The sequence below is a fragment of the Archocentrus centrarchus genome, unplaced genomic scaffold (assembly GCF_007364275.1).
Source record: "Archocentrus centrarchus isolate MPI-CPG fArcCen1 unplaced genomic scaffold, fArcCen1 scaffold_55_ctg1, whole genome shotgun sequence".
NCBI classification, from domain to species: domain Eukaryota; kingdom Metazoa; phylum Chordata; class Actinopteri; order Cichliformes; family Cichlidae; genus Archocentrus; species Archocentrus centrarchus.
Window position 1 is genome coordinate 284,933 of NW_022060277.1, and position 20,940 is coordinate 305,872.

The 20,940-nt window shown below is 40.5% G+C and overlaps 1 protein-coding gene and 1 long non-coding RNA gene across 3 annotated transcripts in view; one reads left to right on the forward strand and one right to left on the reverse strand.

Moving 5' to 3' along the window:
- LOC115777554 (uncharacterized) overlaps positions 1–20,940 on the forward strand; it is a 40,897-nt gene that overhangs the window by 6,318 nt on the left and 13,639 nt on the right. The window contains exon 2 of the long non-coding RNA XR_004019639.1: positions 9,432–9,523. This is a non-coding gene — a long non-coding RNA (uncharacterized LOC115777554). The remainder of the gene's footprint in view (positions 1–9,431; positions 9,524–20,940) is intronic.
- fbxw4 (F-box and WD repeat domain containing 4) overlaps positions 1,450–20,940 on the reverse strand; it is a 68,867-nt gene continuing 49,376 nt past the window's right edge. For both annotated transcript variants that reach the window (XM_030725485.1, XM_030725484.1), the window contains 3 exons: positions 14,319–14,459; positions 4,516–4,657; positions 1,450–4,082 (listed from right to left, as the gene is read on the reverse strand). In XM_030725485.1, the coding sequence (XP_030581345.1) occupies positions 3,948–4,082; positions 4,516–4,657; positions 14,319–14,459 (418 nt within the window). In that variant the 3' untranslated portion in view covers positions 1,450–3,947. The remainder of the gene's footprint in view (positions 4,083–4,515; positions 4,658–14,318; positions 14,460–20,940) is intronic.

The following is a 20,940-nucleotide window of genomic DNA, read 5'->3' on the forward strand; positions in this document are numbered from 1 at the left end:
ACTCCCTATTACCTATTTAAAACATTTGGGGTATTAAGGGCACTAAATAGCTGAGAAGTTGAAACCTTATATCACCCTATATCAAGGCTGGAAAACTTTGGATTCCAAAACAACAACTGGCCTCATCAACAAATAGTGTTGTAAACGTGACGCAACACAGTCATAGTTTTAGTACCGCATATATTGCTTGTGCTGTTTTAATTGAATGCAGCATGCCAACCTTTGGGGATGTTTTTTAAACTTTATTCCTGACAGCTGCATGCAGATAAAGCTCCTCCCAAACACCTCTTTAAATCCACACACATATGAAGTTGTCAGCCTGCTAGGACAGGAAACTTTGTTCTCCCTGGGTGGAACACCAGGTGTGCAGTATGTGTGGTTTTGATAATCCAGATGTGTGATGATAATGATTTTATCTCTGTCCTTCAAATGGATCCTCACATTGTACAAAGTGGATTTGGGAGGTCAAACACTGCAATGCCCTCCAGTGTGTGATCCCAGGTGCAAGGGTCAAATGTATGCACTGCATTTCCACAGTGATGAGATGGATTTGCCAACTTCAATCCCTTCAAAGGCTTCAGATGGATCCAGGCAGCCATTCCAAAGTGTTGGGAGCAAAGGCCGGGCTGTGTTTTCCTCACTGGGACTTATTCTCTGCAGACAGTGTATGCACATGATTTTTATGTGTTGAGCCTTTGTGTGCACATTGCCTCAAGCTAATGGATTAGCATTTACTGGCAGGCTCGAGCATGCTTTCTATGTCCAAGAAGTGAGTTTTGTTTGGCTTTCTTTCACTGTGTTGCTTTACATGGTGTTACAGGTTATAACTGCAGAATCCAGTCATTAGGATCCCACATCAGAAGTGAGCACTGATATGTATAATAACGAAAATGGAAGCTAATATTAACAATGATCAACTTTGTTGATAGGAAAATTTAAATAAGCATTAATCTTTTATGTTAATCATATGTTTAACATGCTAAAAATAATTAGCATTAAGAAGTTGTCTATTATGTACCTGTTGTTCTTCGAGTTACACAGAATAGGGAAGAGCACCCGCACACACTCACACAGTCAGAAGGATAATCCCAGAAACGCAGTAATCGAGTACTCAGCTTATCGTAGCACTGGATGGGAAACTCTCTGATTTTTGTTGAACAGAGTCTGACTCCCTTTTTCAATCTCAATTTAAATATGTTGGGATAAATATTACTCAAGAATATAATGGCCTTAAAATTATACCATAAAACAAAACAGGACATAGATACTGAGAAATCTGCCAATCTCATTAGCAGGCTGAAGAAATATTATTAGAATGAACACTGACTAAATTTCTGTTCTTATTCCAGTGTATCCCAGTCTGGATAACTAAGGGCCTTTTTAATGAAATCGATTCTCTTATATTTTATTTGGAATAGAATTAAGAAAATGTTCCTGCAAAGATCCCCTGATCAGGGTGGAATGGGGTTTTCCTGTTTTCGATGCTACTATTGGTCGTGTAACGTTCTGGAAACCCACTCAGGGACCCGATTGGTGCAGGATGGAAAATGAAAGCTGTTATCCTTCCTCTTTAAAAGCATTATTATACTCTGCTGTCCCCATTGCAAATCAAAAGATTTTGAATCCAGTAGTTTCTCATTCTGTTAAACTCTGGTCCCAAATAAGAAAGTATTATAGGTGGACAGACATGCCACTTCTTAGCCCACAGATAAATAATCACGCGCTCCCTCCATCAGCCTTAAACACATCATTTAATCAGTGGCTCCATAAAGTAATACAATGTATAAAAGATTTATTTAGCCCCCACCCTCCTATATGGAGATGATCCTTCTGTTTGATCCAATCAAAAAAGGTTTAATTACAAAGATCTATAATTGGCTGTCGCAGGAAGACTCAGCACCTACATTAGACCACCTGAAAAAGGCTTGGCAGGAAGATCTAGGAATCACAGATGATCAGTGGTCTGAAGCCCAGGAATATGTTCACTCCACGTCTGTATAAAAGCTGTGAAGTGTCCTGTGGAGCACGTCTCTCACGCAGCCTCTCTGATAACGAGTCTGTAACTGTCTGTATATTATTAAAACTGCATTTAACCTAAACCGCTCTCTCCTGGTCATTTATTTAAGAATGTTTCTGACATTTATTAAACTTGGAATAGTTCTAAATCTAATGTCGGATCTGTCCTATTGACAGTAAAATGCACAAAGGGTTCATTAAAAGTAAGATGATCAATAAGAGACTAAGAAAGAAGATTTAACAAAATGTTTGGAAATACTTCGAGTCAGTTTATACAGTAAACGGTTCAGTGCTGTAAATAATATTTAATAGTTTAATTTTGTAAACACTGTGGATTTGTCATCTCTGTGACTCAGTCAGTTCAGGACTGATGACATAAACCTGGGATCCAGCTGTCCACATGTGTCTGTCCTGGTTCTGCTGGAGGTTTCTTCCTGTTAAAGGGAGTTTTTCCTTCCCACTGTCACCGAGTGCTGCTCATAGGGGGTCGTTTAGACTGTTGGGTTTTCTCCGTAATTATTGTAGGGTCTTTACCTTGAATTGAATTGCATTGTGTCCTTCAGCAATGCACTGTACCCCAAGTTTGTCTGCATGTGCAGCCGAGTGCTTTCCTTGGTGACCTGGACACCAGTTTGTATCTGACTGGGTGAGAAGCTAAACTATAAAGCAGAGACCACGGCCCATTACAGCCATTAAAATGAGACAGGTGTTGTTTTCACCTTGTGTGTAAGATTATGACAAAATGTGGCAGGAACTGTCTGTCAAGTGATTTTGTCAATGCAATAATGTTGCTACAGCACACAGCTGAGGAAAAGGGGATGAGCACAGTCTTTGAAATCCTTCAGCATGTGCTGGAGATTTTCAGACCTCTGTACTTTGCTTTGGTCTGCTCCTCACTGAGCAGCCAGCAGAGCACTTTCTCACATGGACACATTCAGGGAACCTTTCACACCTCCTGCAAAAGCTCCTTATAATATAATACACCTGTCTGGCAGAGTCATTTACTCTCATTTTATCTTATTTTATTACACACTTGTAGGTAGTATAGCAGCCACGTTACACACAAATAAGTTTCTTCAGATTTCTATAAATTATGAGAGAGAGGGACGAGGCACTGGCGACCACTGTGTCCATCGGGGGGAGGGGGGGGGGGGGGTGTTCAGTGTGGACACTGTAGAGGACTACAAATACCTGGGAGTGTATATTGACAATAAACTGGACTGGGCTAAGAACAGCTGCAGACCATTATGAACAATGGCTCCCACCCACTCTACAACACAGTGATGGGACACAGGAGCACATTCAGGGCAAGACTCATCCCACCAAAATGCACCACAGGAGGTCATTCCTACCTGTGGCCATCAAACTCTATAACTCCTCCCTTAACTGGTGACACTGTGATTCATCTGTGCAATTTATTATGTGTACATGTATACAGTATGACCCAGATTTATATTATTATCACAGCCACTGCCTTTAATGTATTCATAAGAATTATTGTGCACATATTGCAAATTTCTCTTTTTGGTTTTAAATTATTAGAGTGTTTATTCTTTTAATATGACAAACGGTTGCAGCTGAAACAACTGAAATTCCCTCTGAGATCAATAAAGTATTTCAGATTCTGCACAAAGAACTTGGTGTGCTTGGTGCATAATGTCGTTTTACTGTAAATGGAGGAGCCAGTGCTTTCAGAGCTTCAGTGTTTAAATGACATGAGGGATTAAATGTTGGGCTCTCTCAGCTTTAGCTGCTCTGATCATTTGACCTTTGTCTATTATCAGTCCCCAAACTTCATCAGATAAATTATGTTTCACATTTAGAAATCCAAGTTCAAAAGCACAGAAGAGCTCTCCTGAAATTTGTAAAATATTCCTAGAGAAAATAGACATCTTTATGGAAATGATGAGACTTAAAAGCCTCGGTGTGTATCATCTGACGTGGGCGGGGTTCTGTCTAAAGTCCAGTGAATGCAGGGCAGTGGCCAAGGCTGCGTACAGGTGAGAGCTGTTGAATCTCAGGCAGTACACTGGGCTGCTCACAGGGTCAGAGCTCAGCTGGAAAAACTGCAAAAGATAAAACACAAGATGTCAACAACAGCAGCAAGTTTATTGTTTCATATCTGGCATTCAGCTATTCTATTAGATCAGATGTTGATGCAAGGACAGTGTCTTCAACAGTGAAATTCTAGCTGTTGTAACGCATCCATACTAATCTGAATCATTTCATAGATGATTTCTCCATCATCTGTCAAAGAGGTCATTCAAACCACTCTGGCTGTGGTGAATTATTATGAATGGATCCTGACCTCCCTCTGCATGCAGCCGAATACTTTCTCTAACATCTGTGCTTCAGAAAAAAAATCACCACTTCATACCACCACACCTATATCCATTATAAGCTTCTTATTGTATAATTTTAGATTTATTTAATCACTTTTTCTTTTTTACTTTATTGGTTACTGTAACATTTCCCAATTTTTGGGATATCTGTACATACCTGCAGGCATTCAGTCTGCCGTTTGTCCCAAAGTCGTACAACGCCATAATATGACGAGCCGCTCGCTATCATGTGATTTCCATCTGTCTGGATGCAGTACAGGCTGCTATCATGAGGCTCCTCCCACTCCATTGCACACTTTCTGTAGGAAAGAAACTATTATTATTATTTGTGTGATGAACATTCATATTTTCAACATGAGAATGTTGTATATTTCGCCATGTTGTGGATTTACCCTTCTTCTGTGACTGGATTCTCTGCTTGTTTTAACACTTGGTGCACTGTCCTCTGTAGATTCTGTATTTAGTTATTAGTAATAGTTATTTATATATCGTTCCTGTTTCCCTTCGTAGTTCTTGTTATCCTCGTGTCTGTGCCTTTCCTCTTGTCTCGTGTGTTTTATTCCCAGTGTTGTGACGAGTCTGTGTCTTATTTGTTTCCTGTTTTACTCTGTCAGTCCTTGTCGATCATGCTCTGTGTTTAGTTTTACTTCCTGGTCTTGTCTTTTGTGATACCCTGCACCTGTGCTTCCCACCTGCTGCCTGCTCCAATATAGCTGTGTTTATTGTTTTCTTGGAACTATATATATATATATAGATAGATAGATAGATAGATAGATAGATAGATAGATAGATAGATAGACACACACACACACAAACACACACCTGTACTTATGGCCTTAGTCATGGGCTGTATTATAAAGTGTTACTGAACTTTGGACTAGCTGCAAACTGAACTCCATAAGGACCAGACCGGTTTCACATGCTCTGCGATGAGATGGGCCGTGAACACGTCCAGCTTCTGCTCGGTAACAGTAAGACAGCTTCAAGAGGGAAGATCCTTTCTAGGCTTTTCACAGAGGGGTCCAGATGTTCTTACAGGACAAAAGCATCCCCTTATCAGATGTTTTTGAAGACGCTGTGTGGCTCAGTCAGCTAGCATACTTGTTGGACATTTTCTCTCATTTAACCCTTTAACACGGAGCCATCACAGCAGATACACCTGTTAATGGCCTTTAACACCAAGCGTATCGCTGCTGACACATCTGTGCAAGCACACTTTGCATTACCATAATTACGCGACAGTTTGTCCTAATGGAAAAATTCAGTTTGAAAAAAAGTTGTGTTGGTGACGACATAGTCAGTTAAAGGAACTGAAGTTCTGAACACAGGAACAATCAGTGTTTTTGATGTGCAGGACAAAATATGAATATTTTCCAGCAACAGCAGAAGTGACATGACACTGAAGTCCACGTTCAGAAATCAGACATCGTTGGACTTTTGGATACATCGACGCAGCAAATATCCGTCACTTTCAGACAAGGCTGCGTGCTTTCTATTCCATTTGCAACCACGTATCTATGTGAGAAAGACTTCTCTTCACTTGCTTTCAGAAAGACTAACAACAGAAGCAGGTCGGACACTGAGTCTGACCTCAGTTGAACCAGTCATCACAGAACTGTGTTTATGGAGCCATGCACATCTTTCCCATTAAGGAAGGAAGTTACCAATTACCACCAAATTTTAATGTTTTGATTATTGACACAGAGCTGTTATTCATATTCTCACCAAGTGTTCATGTGCTGTATATTTGTTGTTATTATTGTCACACTCTGAGTTTCAGCCAAGTGTTGTTGTGGCTGTTGATGGAAGTCAAATAATCATATAAGAAATAAAATTGCCTCATGAGTAGATTATATATGTAGTTATATAGGCCTATGTTACTGTATTCTATACCTGGTAATAAGGATGGTACTTGAAGAGCCAAATATTTTAGTGGTTCATTGTGAAAAATTTGAGAACTGCATCAGATTCTGCACAAAGCACCTTATAATGACAGCCATATTGGATTTCACAAGAAAAAAAAAACAGTCACAAATATTATGCCATGTCACAAAAGTTAATAGATGATTTTTTTATTTCTAATTACAGCCTGATTACAGCCAATAAAACTGATTCAGCAGAAATTAGGGTCAGATCTTAACAACTGCTTCAAGTACTGATGTCAAACTTGGTGTAAGGCTTCAGTCTGCTTGCTGAGATGATCCAGTTTAACAGATAATGTTGCAGCAAGCAAACATGACCTGCTGCAAAGGGTCTGATTGCAGTCATATCCCTCTTTTCCACTGGCACCTCCTCGGCTCGACTTCTCGGTTTCGGTCGTTTTCCATTACAATTGAGTACTGTGTTAATGTGGGTGGGGTCATTATAGGAAGGTGGCCCGAAAGTCCTGTGATATCATTTGTATGTGACACAAACACAAATGGTCAGTCCATCGAGCTCCCTCTGGATTCTGAATCAGCCACCAAGCACAAAACGTCTGTGTTGGTTACTGTGTAACCATTTCTCTTGTTACCGGGTTTCAAAAATGGAAGGTTTGATTCTTGTGACAGAGTGGCTCCTACGGCTCATCTAGTGATGCAACCCAGGCCAATCAGTGACATGCAGCCTGCTGACATCACATTTTCAGCTTGACTCAGCTCGATTGGAACCCCGGCCGAGTAGGCACTAAAAAAGTACCTGGTACGAGGTACTACCACCTAATGTAAAACTTCAAAAACAGAGTAGAGTCGACTCGAGCTGAGTAAGTACTGGTGGAAAAGAGGCAACAGACCGCCCTCTGACTGAAGAGCTCAACATCTGACAAATGAAGATTTGTGTTAAACAACACAGTCTTAGTACTGGACAGTATAACTATTTATTTCTATACATAAACTACAATATTGCAATAATTGGAATTTACACTTACATACCACAATGTTTTAAGGAAATAGGAAATACTGGATCCAAGAAAAAAGTGAAGCAGTTAAATTTTGTAGGCTGTCAGAATCTGGGGAATGAATTAATAAAATGAACAATTATGAACTAAATTCTTCCAGCTGAGAGAGTGAGAACCACCAAAATCAACAAAAGATCAAAACTGCAGCAAGACAGGTGAGAGCTCACCTCTGTGTATGTATGGAGGTGTGTGGATAACACAGACTGCTTTCTGTTTATGTGAAAAGCCAGTATTCTAGGTATATATATGTGTGTACTTGTATTTTTCATGTTACACAGACTTAAACCTGTTATCACTCCTTATTTGTTTAATGTCAGATTTAATCAATATTAATTTGTGGTTAGGGTTGTGGTATGTCTTCAGAGTAAGAATGTAAGCCTAGGTAAAGTCAAGGCACCACGTGTCACTAACTCTACTCCACATTTTAAAGTGTTTATTTTATATTTGTATATTTATTCATTTTTTGTTTTAAAGATTTATTGTTACTTATAATTATTCTTCTTGAATCTACTCAGAACTGTTTTATAACTATTACAAGGGCAACACTGGGACCTGAGGACAGAATCTGCATGTACATGTGATGCAAACGACAATAAAGAATCCTTAATGTCTTCCCAAGTGATGTAAACACAATCGTGTGTGCAAGGTGTGTGCTCGGGTTAGTGAGCAGCAGAGCAAGGCACTGGCTGTGGTTGAGAGAGGGGATGTATTTTGGGGATAAGTATTTTCTGTCGATAGACATCAATCCTCCATTAGTGCAGCCTCATTAATAAGTGATGGGGCAGATAATGGAGCGATGTGCGAGCACGTGCACACGCACACATAGACACACACTCTTTAACTCTAATTTTAGCTAACCTTTATGGGGGAGGTGACCTATTGGTTTCTGAAAGTAAAGAAACACAAACAGTATAAAGCCTGTGTGTGTGTGTGTGTGTGTGTGTGTGTGTGTGTGTGTGTGTGTGTGTGTGTGTGTGTGTGTGTGTGTGTGTGTGTGTGTGTGTTTCTAAGGTTCCAATGATATGGGTCCCAAAATCATGAGCCCCACAGCGTTTAAAATGGGCTCAGGTGCCTCCCTGATGTGCTTTCTGCTTTTCTTTTTTTCTCTCTTTAGTCCATAAAGTAGCAAAAATTGGAAGTGTGTGTAAAATTAATTAGCAAGATTATGTTCAGCACAACAACTTACTGCTGTGAGAAATAGAAAAAATAACTTTTTGACATTGTTGAGTTGCTATTATTTGGACAGTGCAACAATTTTCTTTAAGGGGTTAATAATCATAAAGTACAATTTTACACTACTACTTTACTTACATTACTAGCCGGTAGTGTTAGCTACAGGCATTAGCTACATAGCTGTTAGTTTAAGACCAATCAGTCTCTGTTGCTTAATGTGTGGCAGCTCTCGTAGCAGCTCATGTAAAACACAGGATTCAAAAGAAAAATAGTATCATGAGCATTTGCTAATTGGCCAGGATTCATTATCCATACATGTGGTTTGAGTTGCTTCCACTATCTGACAATGAACTGGATGTGTAAGCTCAAATATTTTGCAATTGTCACTCTGTGTTACTGATACTAGAGCAGGTCACCTACTAATTGGAAGGTTGGTGGTTCAATTCCTGGCTGCTCCGGGCTGCATGCCAAAGTATCCTTGGGCAAGATACTGAACCCCAAGTTGCTCTCCGACACAAGTGTTGGAGTATGAATGTGTGCACTTAGCTTACATTCATATGGAAGTGCATGGGTGAATGTAAACATGTTGTATAATGCACTATATACCATTGTTCACATTCTGATTCACTAACATCCGTCCTCTTCAGTCTTTTTTATGTTCATCAGTTCCTCAGTGTACTCTTTCCATCTACTCAACATATTCTCTTTACTTGTTAGTACATTTCTATCTCTGTCCTTAATCACTCTAATTTGCTACACATGCTTTCTGCCAATCGGTCCTTCCTTAGTGTCCAGCCTCATGTACAGCTGACTGTAAGCCTTTTTCTTTTGCCTTTGCTACTTCTCTCTTTGCTGTACGCCTAGCTTCCCAGTACTCCTGTCTACTTTCTTTATCTTCCTGGCTATTCCATTTCTTCTTTTCTAAACTCTTCCTTTGAATATGTTCCTGTACTTCCTTATTCCAGCACCAAGTGTCCTTGTCTTCTTTCGTCTCTGTCCAGAGGATATACCAAATACCTTTCCCTCACCACTTCCATTGGACTTTTTCAGTCATCTGGTAAGTCTTCCCTATCACTCCCCTAGGCATGTTGGGTTTTCCCTTGTTGCAGAACGCCTTTCAGTGCTCAAGCTGAGGGCATCTGTACTATGGTTTTTTAAATCAGCATTCTCATCTATGTAAGATGGTTTTGCTCAAGGAAAGGTGAAAATGTTCTTGAATAGAGGAGTTAAGTGTTATTGGGAGGAAGTTGCATGTATTCCTTTTAGCATGAAGTCAAGTGTAAAAACAAACAAACAACTTACATATTCAGAATCCTCCAACAGTCTCAGAAAGGTAATGTAATGTATTCACAAGCCCAACTTTCTTTACAATACTTTATGTGTTCTACCAGATATGAATCTTTTGGTGCTAGCTTACTTTGCAGCTAAACAATTGTTTGGCATAAATCATTAATAGCCCAGTGAGAGGAAAACTAAATCACATATTCATCAGGATAAGTTATTTCACCTGAAAATTATGAATTTACCTTTTTTAGTTTTAAGAAATTAATGTTCTCCATGTGATAGTTTATTAAACTTGCCACAGATAATAACAAACATTCATGCCCTCGGGTGTATACAAACTTTTGACTGGTACTGTATCCTCTGTTGTTATAATTATAAGTTCCTAATACATTTGCATTTTTCGTCCATATTTCAGGTAACAAACAAAGAAGCTCCTCTCAGAGAAATTAAAGTGGTGCTTGGCCTGAGTTCCCACCTAATTTTAATCATAGGTGATGTTACCAAACAGGTAACATAGTGCTGTGGGATGGCGTTTCATTCATTTGTTGCAAGTCAGCCAGCGTGGTTGTTTTGGTCACTCTGGCATTAACAGATCGCCCAAGCTGATCCTACAAGTCCTTAAAAATGTGGCATCATTTAAACAAGGAGAAATAAACAGGCTTTCCAACGGTAAAAGATTTACTGCCAAGAAGCATTGTTACAACAAAGAAATAACTGACCAAACACAAATTTCCTTAGTTTTTGTGCTTAGTTTAGTTACACTAGTCTACTGCACATGTGTATGTAACTACCTTGCATGGGATTGCTGTTGCTTTTTTTTTGTTTTTTTTAAATTAGGCGTGGTCTGTCTGCCTGTATCATGGTGGGCCGGATTACGCCTCTCTCTTGACTACTTTAACAATATACACATAATGTTTGATTAAAATCTTCTTGCGTTAATGTTGGTGTTCATCAACATCCAGTTGGACCTTCTATTGAGGGTTTCAGTGAACAGCGACCAAATGCAAGTTCAACATGTGGAATCAGCTCCAGATGTTTTATCTGTTTAATTTACCATGGAATAGTGAGGGAACAGGCCTCACCTGGCCATGAGACTGCTTGTTCCTCAATTTTCCAATCTGCAAATGGACTCTGTATAAAAATGACAGCAATTCCTAACTGTTAATGCATTACTTTTGTTAAACCCAAATTACCTACCACTGGATTTATGAACCAGCCTATTTTGTTCTTACCACGTATGTTAGTGAACCAAAATTATGAGGCCTGATGAAGCCCGATCACTCACTGTGGCTCCAGTGAAAAAGAAGAATAGACATCAAAGTTGATATGAAAAAAGAGACTATAAGAAAAAGAAGAAAATGGGTGGAAGCCAAGGTGCATGTGAACTTTCAGCCCAGATGAGAAACTCACTGGTAATCTTCTTTCAGCTGCTGCCTTTAGGGGTCACCACAGTAGATCATCTGCCTCCACCTCACCCTCATCCTCCTTTGTCACATGCCCTCCTTCACTACATCCATAAACCTCCTCTGAAGTCTTCCTCTTTTCCTCCTGCCTGGCAGCTCCATAGTCAACATTCTTTGTCCAAACTATCCACTATCCCTCTATTGCACACGTCCAAACCACCTCAACCTTGCCTCTCTGACTTTGTATCCAAACTGCTCAACCTGAACTGTCCCTCTTTTAATGCCGGTGCCATGCCAATGTCCAAACCATGCATCATAGCAGGTCTCAGTACCGTCTTGTAATGCTTTCCTTTCACTCTAGCTGATATCCTTCTGTCACTCCACACTACCTGCACTCTCTGCTTCACCCCTCTTGAACACTGTCTGTCGCTTTGAATGGTTGATCCCAGGTATTTAAACTCATCTATCTCCTGGTCTCCTGCACACACAATATACCTTCTTCATAAAGAGTCCCTACTCTACATCCACACTCCTACCTCTCCTGTCTTTCCCCTCTCCTCTTCCTTTGTCTTCAGGCAACAATAGCACAGATTCCACCGGCTCCCTGTTGGCCAACAGCACCGGCAGTGATCGCTCTTAGCCTGGGCTCCGACCGATCTGGTATGGAAATCTTATTCTGCATGTTGGATTTGGCCAAGATTTTATGCTGGAAGCCCTTCCTGATGCAACCCTCCACATTTACCTGGACTTGGGATCGGCACTAGGAGTAATAATAATAATAATTACTACTAGTATTAGTAGTATACATTTTAAAGACTTGTATTTAAATTTCCTAAAACAGCCAGGCCTTCATTTGTTCGTAGACATGGTCAGAGGCCCTTTTAAAGTTGTTTATAAAGTACAAAAAAATGCAGGTATGATAATATTTAAAAAGTAACTAATTTGCATGTGAAACAATTGTACACACGATTTATGCAGATTTATATGTCTGCACTGTTAGCAATTATGGGGCAGTGATCCTACACTGCATCTCATGAGTACTATAGGATCATGTAAACTGTGCTTCTTTCTTTCTTTCTTTCTCAGTGTATTTTCCATTGACCCTTCAGACAACCTGAACCTTTGAGATGACGCTGAGACTTGTTAGGTTTGAGCATATGAATTATTGATATCTAAAGAGGGACCCCCTCCTGTGCCAGCCATTCTTCTGACCCAGCCCCTTTCTGGGTCCCCAGAGAAATCTGCCAATCAGATCTGATTTGTTTTACTTGACTGATCCCTAGGAAACAGAGGCTGAAACTCCCTGAACCCCTGTTGTCCAGAAGAACTACTGCCCTCTCGAACCATGTTAGGAACTGTGCCATCAGATCCCCTTTGGCCACGGTACAGGAATTTTGGTGGAAAAAACATCTTTTTCTGCCTACATCCTCTTTTCAGGTAGGAGATGTCAGAAAATGAATATTACAACACAATATCTAACTATAGAAAGTGATGTACACAACTGTGTGTATGGTAACCAAAGGGATTTAACTAAAGAGAGCGCTGCTGCATTATGATGAACACCACAGGACTGCTGGTTAGCTGCTTGTACTGGTCGTAGCTTAGAAAGATTCTGACACCATTCTGTGACTCTAACCAAATGAAGATTAAAGATGAACAAAATGAAGGTATGGCAAATTAAAACCAAAATAATTACAAAGAAGGATTGCCAAGCAACCATATGGCTGCACTTTTCAAGGTTGGATCAACCTCATCACACCATAGCACCATCATTTTGCAATAAAGAAATATTTTGAAAGATAAACAGGATATTATTAGAAGCATCCTGACTTTGAAGTGATGCTGTAAATTGTGAATAAACGGCATTCTAATTCATAGGGTGAGAGGCAGGGGACACCTAAGTCACCAATCTCACTAGGCTAGGTGGTCTCTGTTCTTTAGCTGTTTTACCTTTACTATTACCTACCGCCTAAGCTCCTGTAACACACAACCTGATGCATTTTCTAGACAGTTTTCATCTGATTCTGATCCTTCCCCCCTAGCTGCCATCCTACCATCGACCTCTATGGTAGTTGGGGGGTGTCACTTGGCAGGTGATGGATGGCAGGCTTACAGTAATGAACCCAAGCCCGATTTGGGTCCCCCCAATCAAGAGTCTGTTGCAAGTTCTCCAGTGAATTCAGAAAAAGATACCTGGGAATATGTTGGAGCCTGTCAGGTTTGTGCTCGCAGTAAATCTAGTGCTAGATTTTGTAACCAGTCTACCTCTGTCTGAAGGCAACACAATAATCCTAACAACAGTAGACAGAGCTCATTTCATTTCCCTCATCAAGCTTTTCTCCACTTCCAAGACAGTTCAGCTACTGGTTGAACATGTTTTCAGGTTACATGGCACACCCTTAGATATAGTCTCAGACAGACCACACAAACCTGGAGCTAGAAGCCGTCCTTTGGTGTGTCATAGCCTCCAATCATACCTCCTGGAGTTCACACTTAACCTGGGTTGAAGATGTGCACAATTCACTCTCCTCATCTGCCACTAAACTGCCTCCCTTTGAAGTGTCCCTAGTCTATCAGCAACCTTTGTTTCCAGCCCAAGAGAATGAAATTTCTGTTCCCTTCTTCACCACCACCACAAACAGGCAGGACCAGCCCTTCTCCACACGGTACCACAAAATCAACACTTGGCAGGCCGTCGCAGAATTCCAGCACCAAACTATGCACCTGGCCAAGACGTATGACTGCCTTCTAGAGACATTCCTAAGAAATGTACTTCACAGAAACTCGCATCCAGATTTATTGGTCCCTTCAGGATTTCAGCCTTACTGCAGTCTTCCCTGAAAGGTCATCCCACATTTCACGTCTCCCAGATTAAACCTGTGTGTTTGAGTCAAATGCCCTTCCTGATGTAACCCCAAAGGGATTTGTGTCTTCAGCTAGAATCGAACCAGTTCTAATTTTGCCATCAAATTCAAAATGACCTTATTTTGTTTCTTGAAAGAGTACATTTTCTCAGTTAAACATTTGATGTTTTCTATGTTCAATTATGATTAAAATATGTGTTCATGAGATTTACAAATTATTTTATTCAATTTTTATTTACAATACCCCAAATTTGTGGAATTGGGGTTGTAATTAATATTTAAGAGAAAAATGGTGGCATACCGTGGGTTGAGTCGAAGGTCCCACAGTCGTATAAAGGTATCATAGCCGCAGGTGAAGAGCTGGAATGGGGATTCATACATGATATCCAAAACACCAGCACCACGACGAAACTCTGAGCCTAGACTGCCCAAGCATGCTGATCTGGTGGAGAAGGGAAGCATACAAGGAGATGATGAAGGAGAGGCAAATGTATTTGTTTCATTTGGAGAATACATGTGGAACATGAGTATTTATGTTCCACATGCAATAGTCAGATATATATTGCTCAAAAAAAAAAGAAAGGGACACTTCAAAAACACATCAGATCTCAATGGAAAACAAAAGTCATCCTGGATATCTATACTGATTTGGACTGTGTTAAGAATGAAAGGATGCCACATCGTTTGATGGAAATGGAAATGATCAAACTATACAGAACTAAATTCAAAGACACCCCAAAAACTGAATTGAAAAAAAATCTGGCAGACTAGTCCATTTTGCTGAAATTTCATTGTAGCACCTCAAAATGGTACTCAGTAGTTTGCCTGACAATTTTGAAGCATGCTCCTAATGAGGCAACAGATGGTGTCCTGGTGGATCTCCTCCCAGATCTAGACCAGAGCATCACTGAGCTTCTGGACAGTCAGATGGACTGAAACATAATGTCCCACAGTGAAGACATGGTATAGACAAGGTCAGAAGGAGGTGCACTGGGTCTTTGTGGATTGACATAAAGCAGATGATAGGGTGCCATGAGAAGAACTGTGTGCATAAGGATGTCAGAAGTGGCAGAGAAATATACGAGGGTGGTGCAGGACATGTAGGAGGGCAGCAAGACAGTGGTGTGGTGTGCAGCAGGAGTGACAGGTTTCCAGGTTTGGGTGGGATTATATCAGTGATCGGCTCTGACCCTCTTCTTGTTTGCAGTGTTGATGGACAAGTTAACACATGAGGTCAGGCAGAAGTCCCCATGGACTATGATTTTTACAGACAACATTGTGATCGGTGGTGTGGCTGTAGCTCCAGGTCCCCACTAGAGGCTGTGGGTTAAATCCCTGGCTGCTCCAGGCTGCATGCCAATGTATCCTTGGGCAAGATACTGAATCCCAAATTGTTCCTGATGTGTTCATCTGTGTGTGAATGTTAGACAGAAAGTACTTAGCCACAGAAAAAAGTGCTTGTGTGAATGGGTGACTGACACAAGTTGTATAAAGTGCTTTAAGTGTTCAAAAGGAGTAGAAAAGTGCTATATAAGACCCAGAGTGAGAGTGGGGAACAGGTGGAACAAAGTCTGGAGAGGTGGAGGTATTCTCTGGAGAGAAGAAGAATGAAGTCCGTAGAAGCAAAACAGAGTACATGTGAGTGAATGAGAGGGATACAAGTGCAACAGTAAAGATGCGAGGAGCAGAGATGTATGAGTTTAAATACCTGGCGTCAAACATCAAAATTAATGGACAGTGTATGAGAGAGGTAGAGACGAGTGCCAGCAGGATATCAAGAGTGAAAGGGAAGATTTTACATTTACATTATATATGCCTCCCTTAGGCAGTATTATTAGAAAGCATTGCATACATTTTCATTGTTATGCAGATGATGCACATCAATGAGTTAAACTGCAGGAATGTCTTAAAGATATTAAGGCCTGGATGACCTCGAATTTCCTGCTTCTAAATTCAGATGAAGTTCTGAGAGCACTTCGCTCTCAGACTGCTGGCTTACTTGTGGTTCCTAGGATAGTTAAGAGTAGAATGGGAGGCAGAGCCTTCAGCTTTCAGGCGCCTCTTCTGTGGAACCAGCTCCCAGCTTGGATTCAGGAGACAGACACCCTCTCTATTTTTAAGATTAGACTTAAAACTTTCCTTTATGATCAAGCTTATAGTTAGGGCTGGATCAGGTGATCCTGAACCCTCCCTGTCTTTGACCTGTTTGACCTGCTGCCCTCTGGCAGGAGCTACAGGAGCATCAAAGCCAGAACAAACAGACTCCAGAACAGTTTCTTCACCAGAGCAGTCACCACCCTGAACTCAGCCACTGTAACTGTGCAACACCCACATCTCTGTGCCATATTATATTATTCATACTGAACAATATCTATCACTGCTATATTGTATAATATCCAATATTCATTCACCAAGTGCAATACTCACCATCTTCATTATTATATGTATACACTTATTTTATTCTTTACAATGTATATATTTTTATACATTCTTTTATTTTTTGTATATTTTTAGAAGTTCTAATTTATATTTTATATTTTAGAAAGTTTGACTTTCTGTTGCATGGCACTGAACAGGAGTGGCCCTCCAATCTCATTGTACATCCTGTATAATGACAATAAAGCATTCTATTCTATTCTATTCTATTCTTAGTTATGCTGCTATAGGCCTAGGCTGCTGGGGGGTTCCCATAATGCACTGAGTGTTTCTTTTCATTCACCTTATTTACTCTGTTTATACTTGCACTCATTGTTTTTCTGCTGATGCTTAATGCCAGAGGAGAGTCAGCAGAGCATTTTTACACACTATGCGCCTCAGCATTCGGCGAGTCCACTCTCAAGTTTTACGTGGTCTGCCACTGAGATCCTGTGATTTCTAAATGCTTCCACTTTGCAATACTACCACTTACAGTTGATCATGGAATATCTAGAAGGAAGACATTTACAATAGCACACTCAAATTATGTGAGTTCTTTAGAACGACAATTCTTTCACAAATTGTTATAAGGACAGACTGCATAATTAGGGTCTTGATTTTCTACACATGTGGCAACAAGACTGAAAACAGCTGAATTTAAAGATTAAGAGGTGTGGACCAGTATTTTTGTCCATATAGTCTGAGTGAGGATAGCAAGACAGATACATTGTAGGTATGGGTGTCTGGGCAGACGCAGTGTGACCTGTGTGTGTGTGTTTCTCTTGAGTCCACCGCCGTGCAGCACTATGCTCTTGTGATCACAGCTCCATCCCACTTGCTCTTCAGCTCTTGATTACTGGAGAATAACTTGCACCCAGCAGGACGGATTATTAGAGAATAACTGTCTCTTTGTTGCCATTTAATACCCTCCATGACCGTGACTGTGTGTGACTCTCGCATGTTTGATACCTGCCTCGTAGCAACCATTTAAAGGAGACTGCTGGTCATAGTGACTGAGTAGCCCTATGCCTCAACTCATGTCCCCCTCCCTCACCCTGGAGCTCAATCCGTAGCCTTGGGGTGGTAATCCCCTAGCCTTACCTCAGGGGGCATTCTTATTGGGCCAGGGCTTTCCCCACAGGGTGCCTTATTGGGTGAGAGCTTTCTCATTGCTAGGGTCTCATGACTAAGAGTTTGTGTCTATGTGGGGTAGTTGTGAGGTAGTGACCCCCCATTTTCCCCTTACCACTAAAACCAGGCAGCTTAGCACATGCCACAAAGAGAAACTCATTTAAGCCAAAGGGATACGAGCCTGTCCATTCATAACTAAATAATGATGTCACAGCACTACCACTGTAACTAAAAAGATCATCAATTCATAACCCTAGCCTCTGAAATCCTTTTAACAAGATTATTGCAATCTTACCTTGTTCTAAAAAAATGAGTAAAAAAAAAGCGAATCAGCCAAATGTGAGATGAAAATAAAAGAAAGGTTTTCATCAAATAGACCTGACATCTGTGCAGTGATCTTAAAGGCAGTAACTGCACCATGAAATGAGCTGGAACACAGCACAAAACAGCAGGGATTCTCAAATTGGTAGGTCACTAGCTTTTAGGGGTTGTGTATGATTACAGGATTGAGGCACAAGCATATAATCTGTCCAAATGACTGTATCTGGTAGTGAGCAGTGGAATAATGTTCTGATCTGACCACCCTTTCTAATTCTATGATGTAAAATACCTGAAATTGGCCTTTGTCTGACTGGTTCTTGGACTGTTAGGCTCTGCTGTTACTATTTCCCAAACTCTCAATAATCTCAACTGTTATGCATGCCAAACCGACGACCTGAGAACCTGAAAGAAAGTCAGATACATCCCTGAAAAACACAAGACAAAAAAAGCATTTGTCGACTTCAAACATGGTCTAACAGAACGAAACTGAGCTGCTGTTTTAATGTTGATGGATTTCACTAAAGCTTGTAAAAACCGCCATTAAAATGACAAAGATTCACATGTAAATGCATATTTTTTGAGGAAAATAATTATGTTGCTTGAGAATAAAGGGAAGAGACTTTATAAGATGGGTAGCCTGGTGCCCTCAGGGGGCACAGACTTAGTATTTGTTATGAAGGGACTTCTGGCTGTGTGACACACAGGGTCTATCTTGATTTAAGCCTGTCTGGCCTCATTGTAGGAGTCAGGTTGGCTTTAGGGGCCACACACACACACAAGTTGTGAAAGGAATTACTAATGAATTGACAATGTTGAAAAAAAAAGAAAAACTAAGAAAGGCTAAGGGCATTATCCTCCAGTATGGGGCAGCTGAAGAACGGGGTTGTGTGTGTGTGTGTGTGTGTGTTTTTGTGACAACAGTGATTGGAGGCTCTTGGAAAGTCTAAAACTGGAGCCTGGGGATGTGCTGGGAAACAGGATCTCTTGTCAAAAGCCATCAGACAGGTAGAGAAAAGGAGCCCTGCTGAGGTTTTTAGTCACTAAAACAAACAGAAGTGAGCCGTTCAACCTGCTGCTTGTCCACCCAATTTATCCTACACCTCTGAGTTTGCTGCAGCACAACTGCAGCTTTCCTGAGTCAGTGGAGGGTGGGTGTTGGGATGAGGGGTCAGGTGGATTCTGGGATCACTGTCAATGAAGGAACCTTCAAAATGTCACATACACGTGTGCACTTCAAAGGCGGAAAAAATGTCTGCAATTTGTATAACAGAGCTTCCACTCCGATGCAGTCATTTAACTCCGCTCCTTTTAGATTCAGGAATGTGAGGAATCCAGGCCTAGCCATTCGATTGTTAGAAAGAGCACCTCGTTTCTGAAGGAACAGAGGGTAACACTGGGTGCTGGGAGTGATGGTCAGGGTCCATTCTCTTTGATGCTTTTTTCCCTTCTGTGTTTAGCCATGAGTGAAGACAGTGTGAAACATTGGGGTGCTGCTTGGATGGTGCCCCTTGTATGGGATGCGCCTCTATATGGGTGATCATAAGATTCTTTGTCCCTCTGGGATGAGAAAAAAAATTAACTGCAAGACGGTGAGAAAGAAAAACTATTAAATGACTTTAAAACTGAAGCCAAAAGTACTCAGTTGAAGTCTGAGCTTAGCCTGATGATACTGAATGATTGTAGTGTACAGTGGGTACAGTAATATAAACCCAGAAAAATACCACCTTATTTATACTGTTATTTTTCTACAAAAAAAAAAGAGAAAAAAATCTCAAAGCTTTCACTAAAATCTCTCAATTCTACCATTTAATGGGCTGTTTTTGTAATATTTCCAATTAAACACATGCTTTAAATGATATGCAATTTATTGCATTTCGTTTTTAAACTTTACACTGGATCCTTTTTGGAAATAATTTTTTGTAAATGGTTGTACAGTTATTCTTAAATTATAAGTTAATAAGTTCTGGTTTGAAAGCTGCTCTTCTCAAAATCATAGTCTTACTGTACAAACTACTTATCATTCAAACATGAGGATTCTGCTTGTGAACACTTAATGGTGAGCCCTGACCATAACTTATAAAACAGATCGACTTGATATGACAAAAGACTTGTGCTGGTCCTTTAACCTGCAAACACACAGCATTCACTGATGCTTTCCAGAAAGACAGGAAGTGTTAGCTGGGATCTCTCCTGGAAGCCTGCACCCTTGGCTCGGGTGGATGCACTAATGCGCAGGGGCTGAGGGCGCTGCTGGAGGGTGCAGACGGTACTGCGCCGTCCGAAGGTATCACAAAATTCTAGCTGAATCACTGTGTTCATGTTAGTAATTGCACATTATACTTCCTCAGAAATAGGAAATTAAAATATGGGCTATTCAGTTATTTTTGAAAGGATTTGGACCATAAAGAAAATTATACAAATTTTTGTCTATGGTCATTGTGTGTTAGTGTGTTATAGCCAATTCTGTGTCACCTCAGGTTCAATTTTCTGTCTCAAAGTAATACGTAGACTATTTCCCCAATGTGGACACAGATATTTGTACTTGTAATCTGCGTCTGTTTTTCCTGGTTTGTGATCAGAGTTGTAGAGAAACGCTTCACAGTATTATTACTTTATCCATAATGAGTAGTAAACAAATGATAATAATACAACTAAGATTACTGTATTTCAACAAAGTGAAGCAGAACTTTAAATTGCAATAAAATGTTAAAACTAAAGAGCCGATGATTCTCTGCTGCAGATGTATCGTATTGAAAAGTTATTGAAAGTGATATGAAAGATTTTCTGTATCTGTCCTTGTGGCAGCACAGCTGAATCAGTCTTTGCTCTGCTGCCTGTTCTGTAAATGGTGCAGAGCAGCTAATAGTTTGTTCAGTGACCTCTACAGCTTCAAAAGTGTACAGTCTGTAGCCAATCACAGAGCCAGCCCTCCTAATTAGTTTATTCGGTCTGTTGCTGTTGCAGCTCCGATGCTGCTCTCCTAGCAAACAGTAAAGTGCGCTGCACTCACCACAACTGACTGACAGAAAATCTTCAGCAGCACTGGTCTCTTCTCC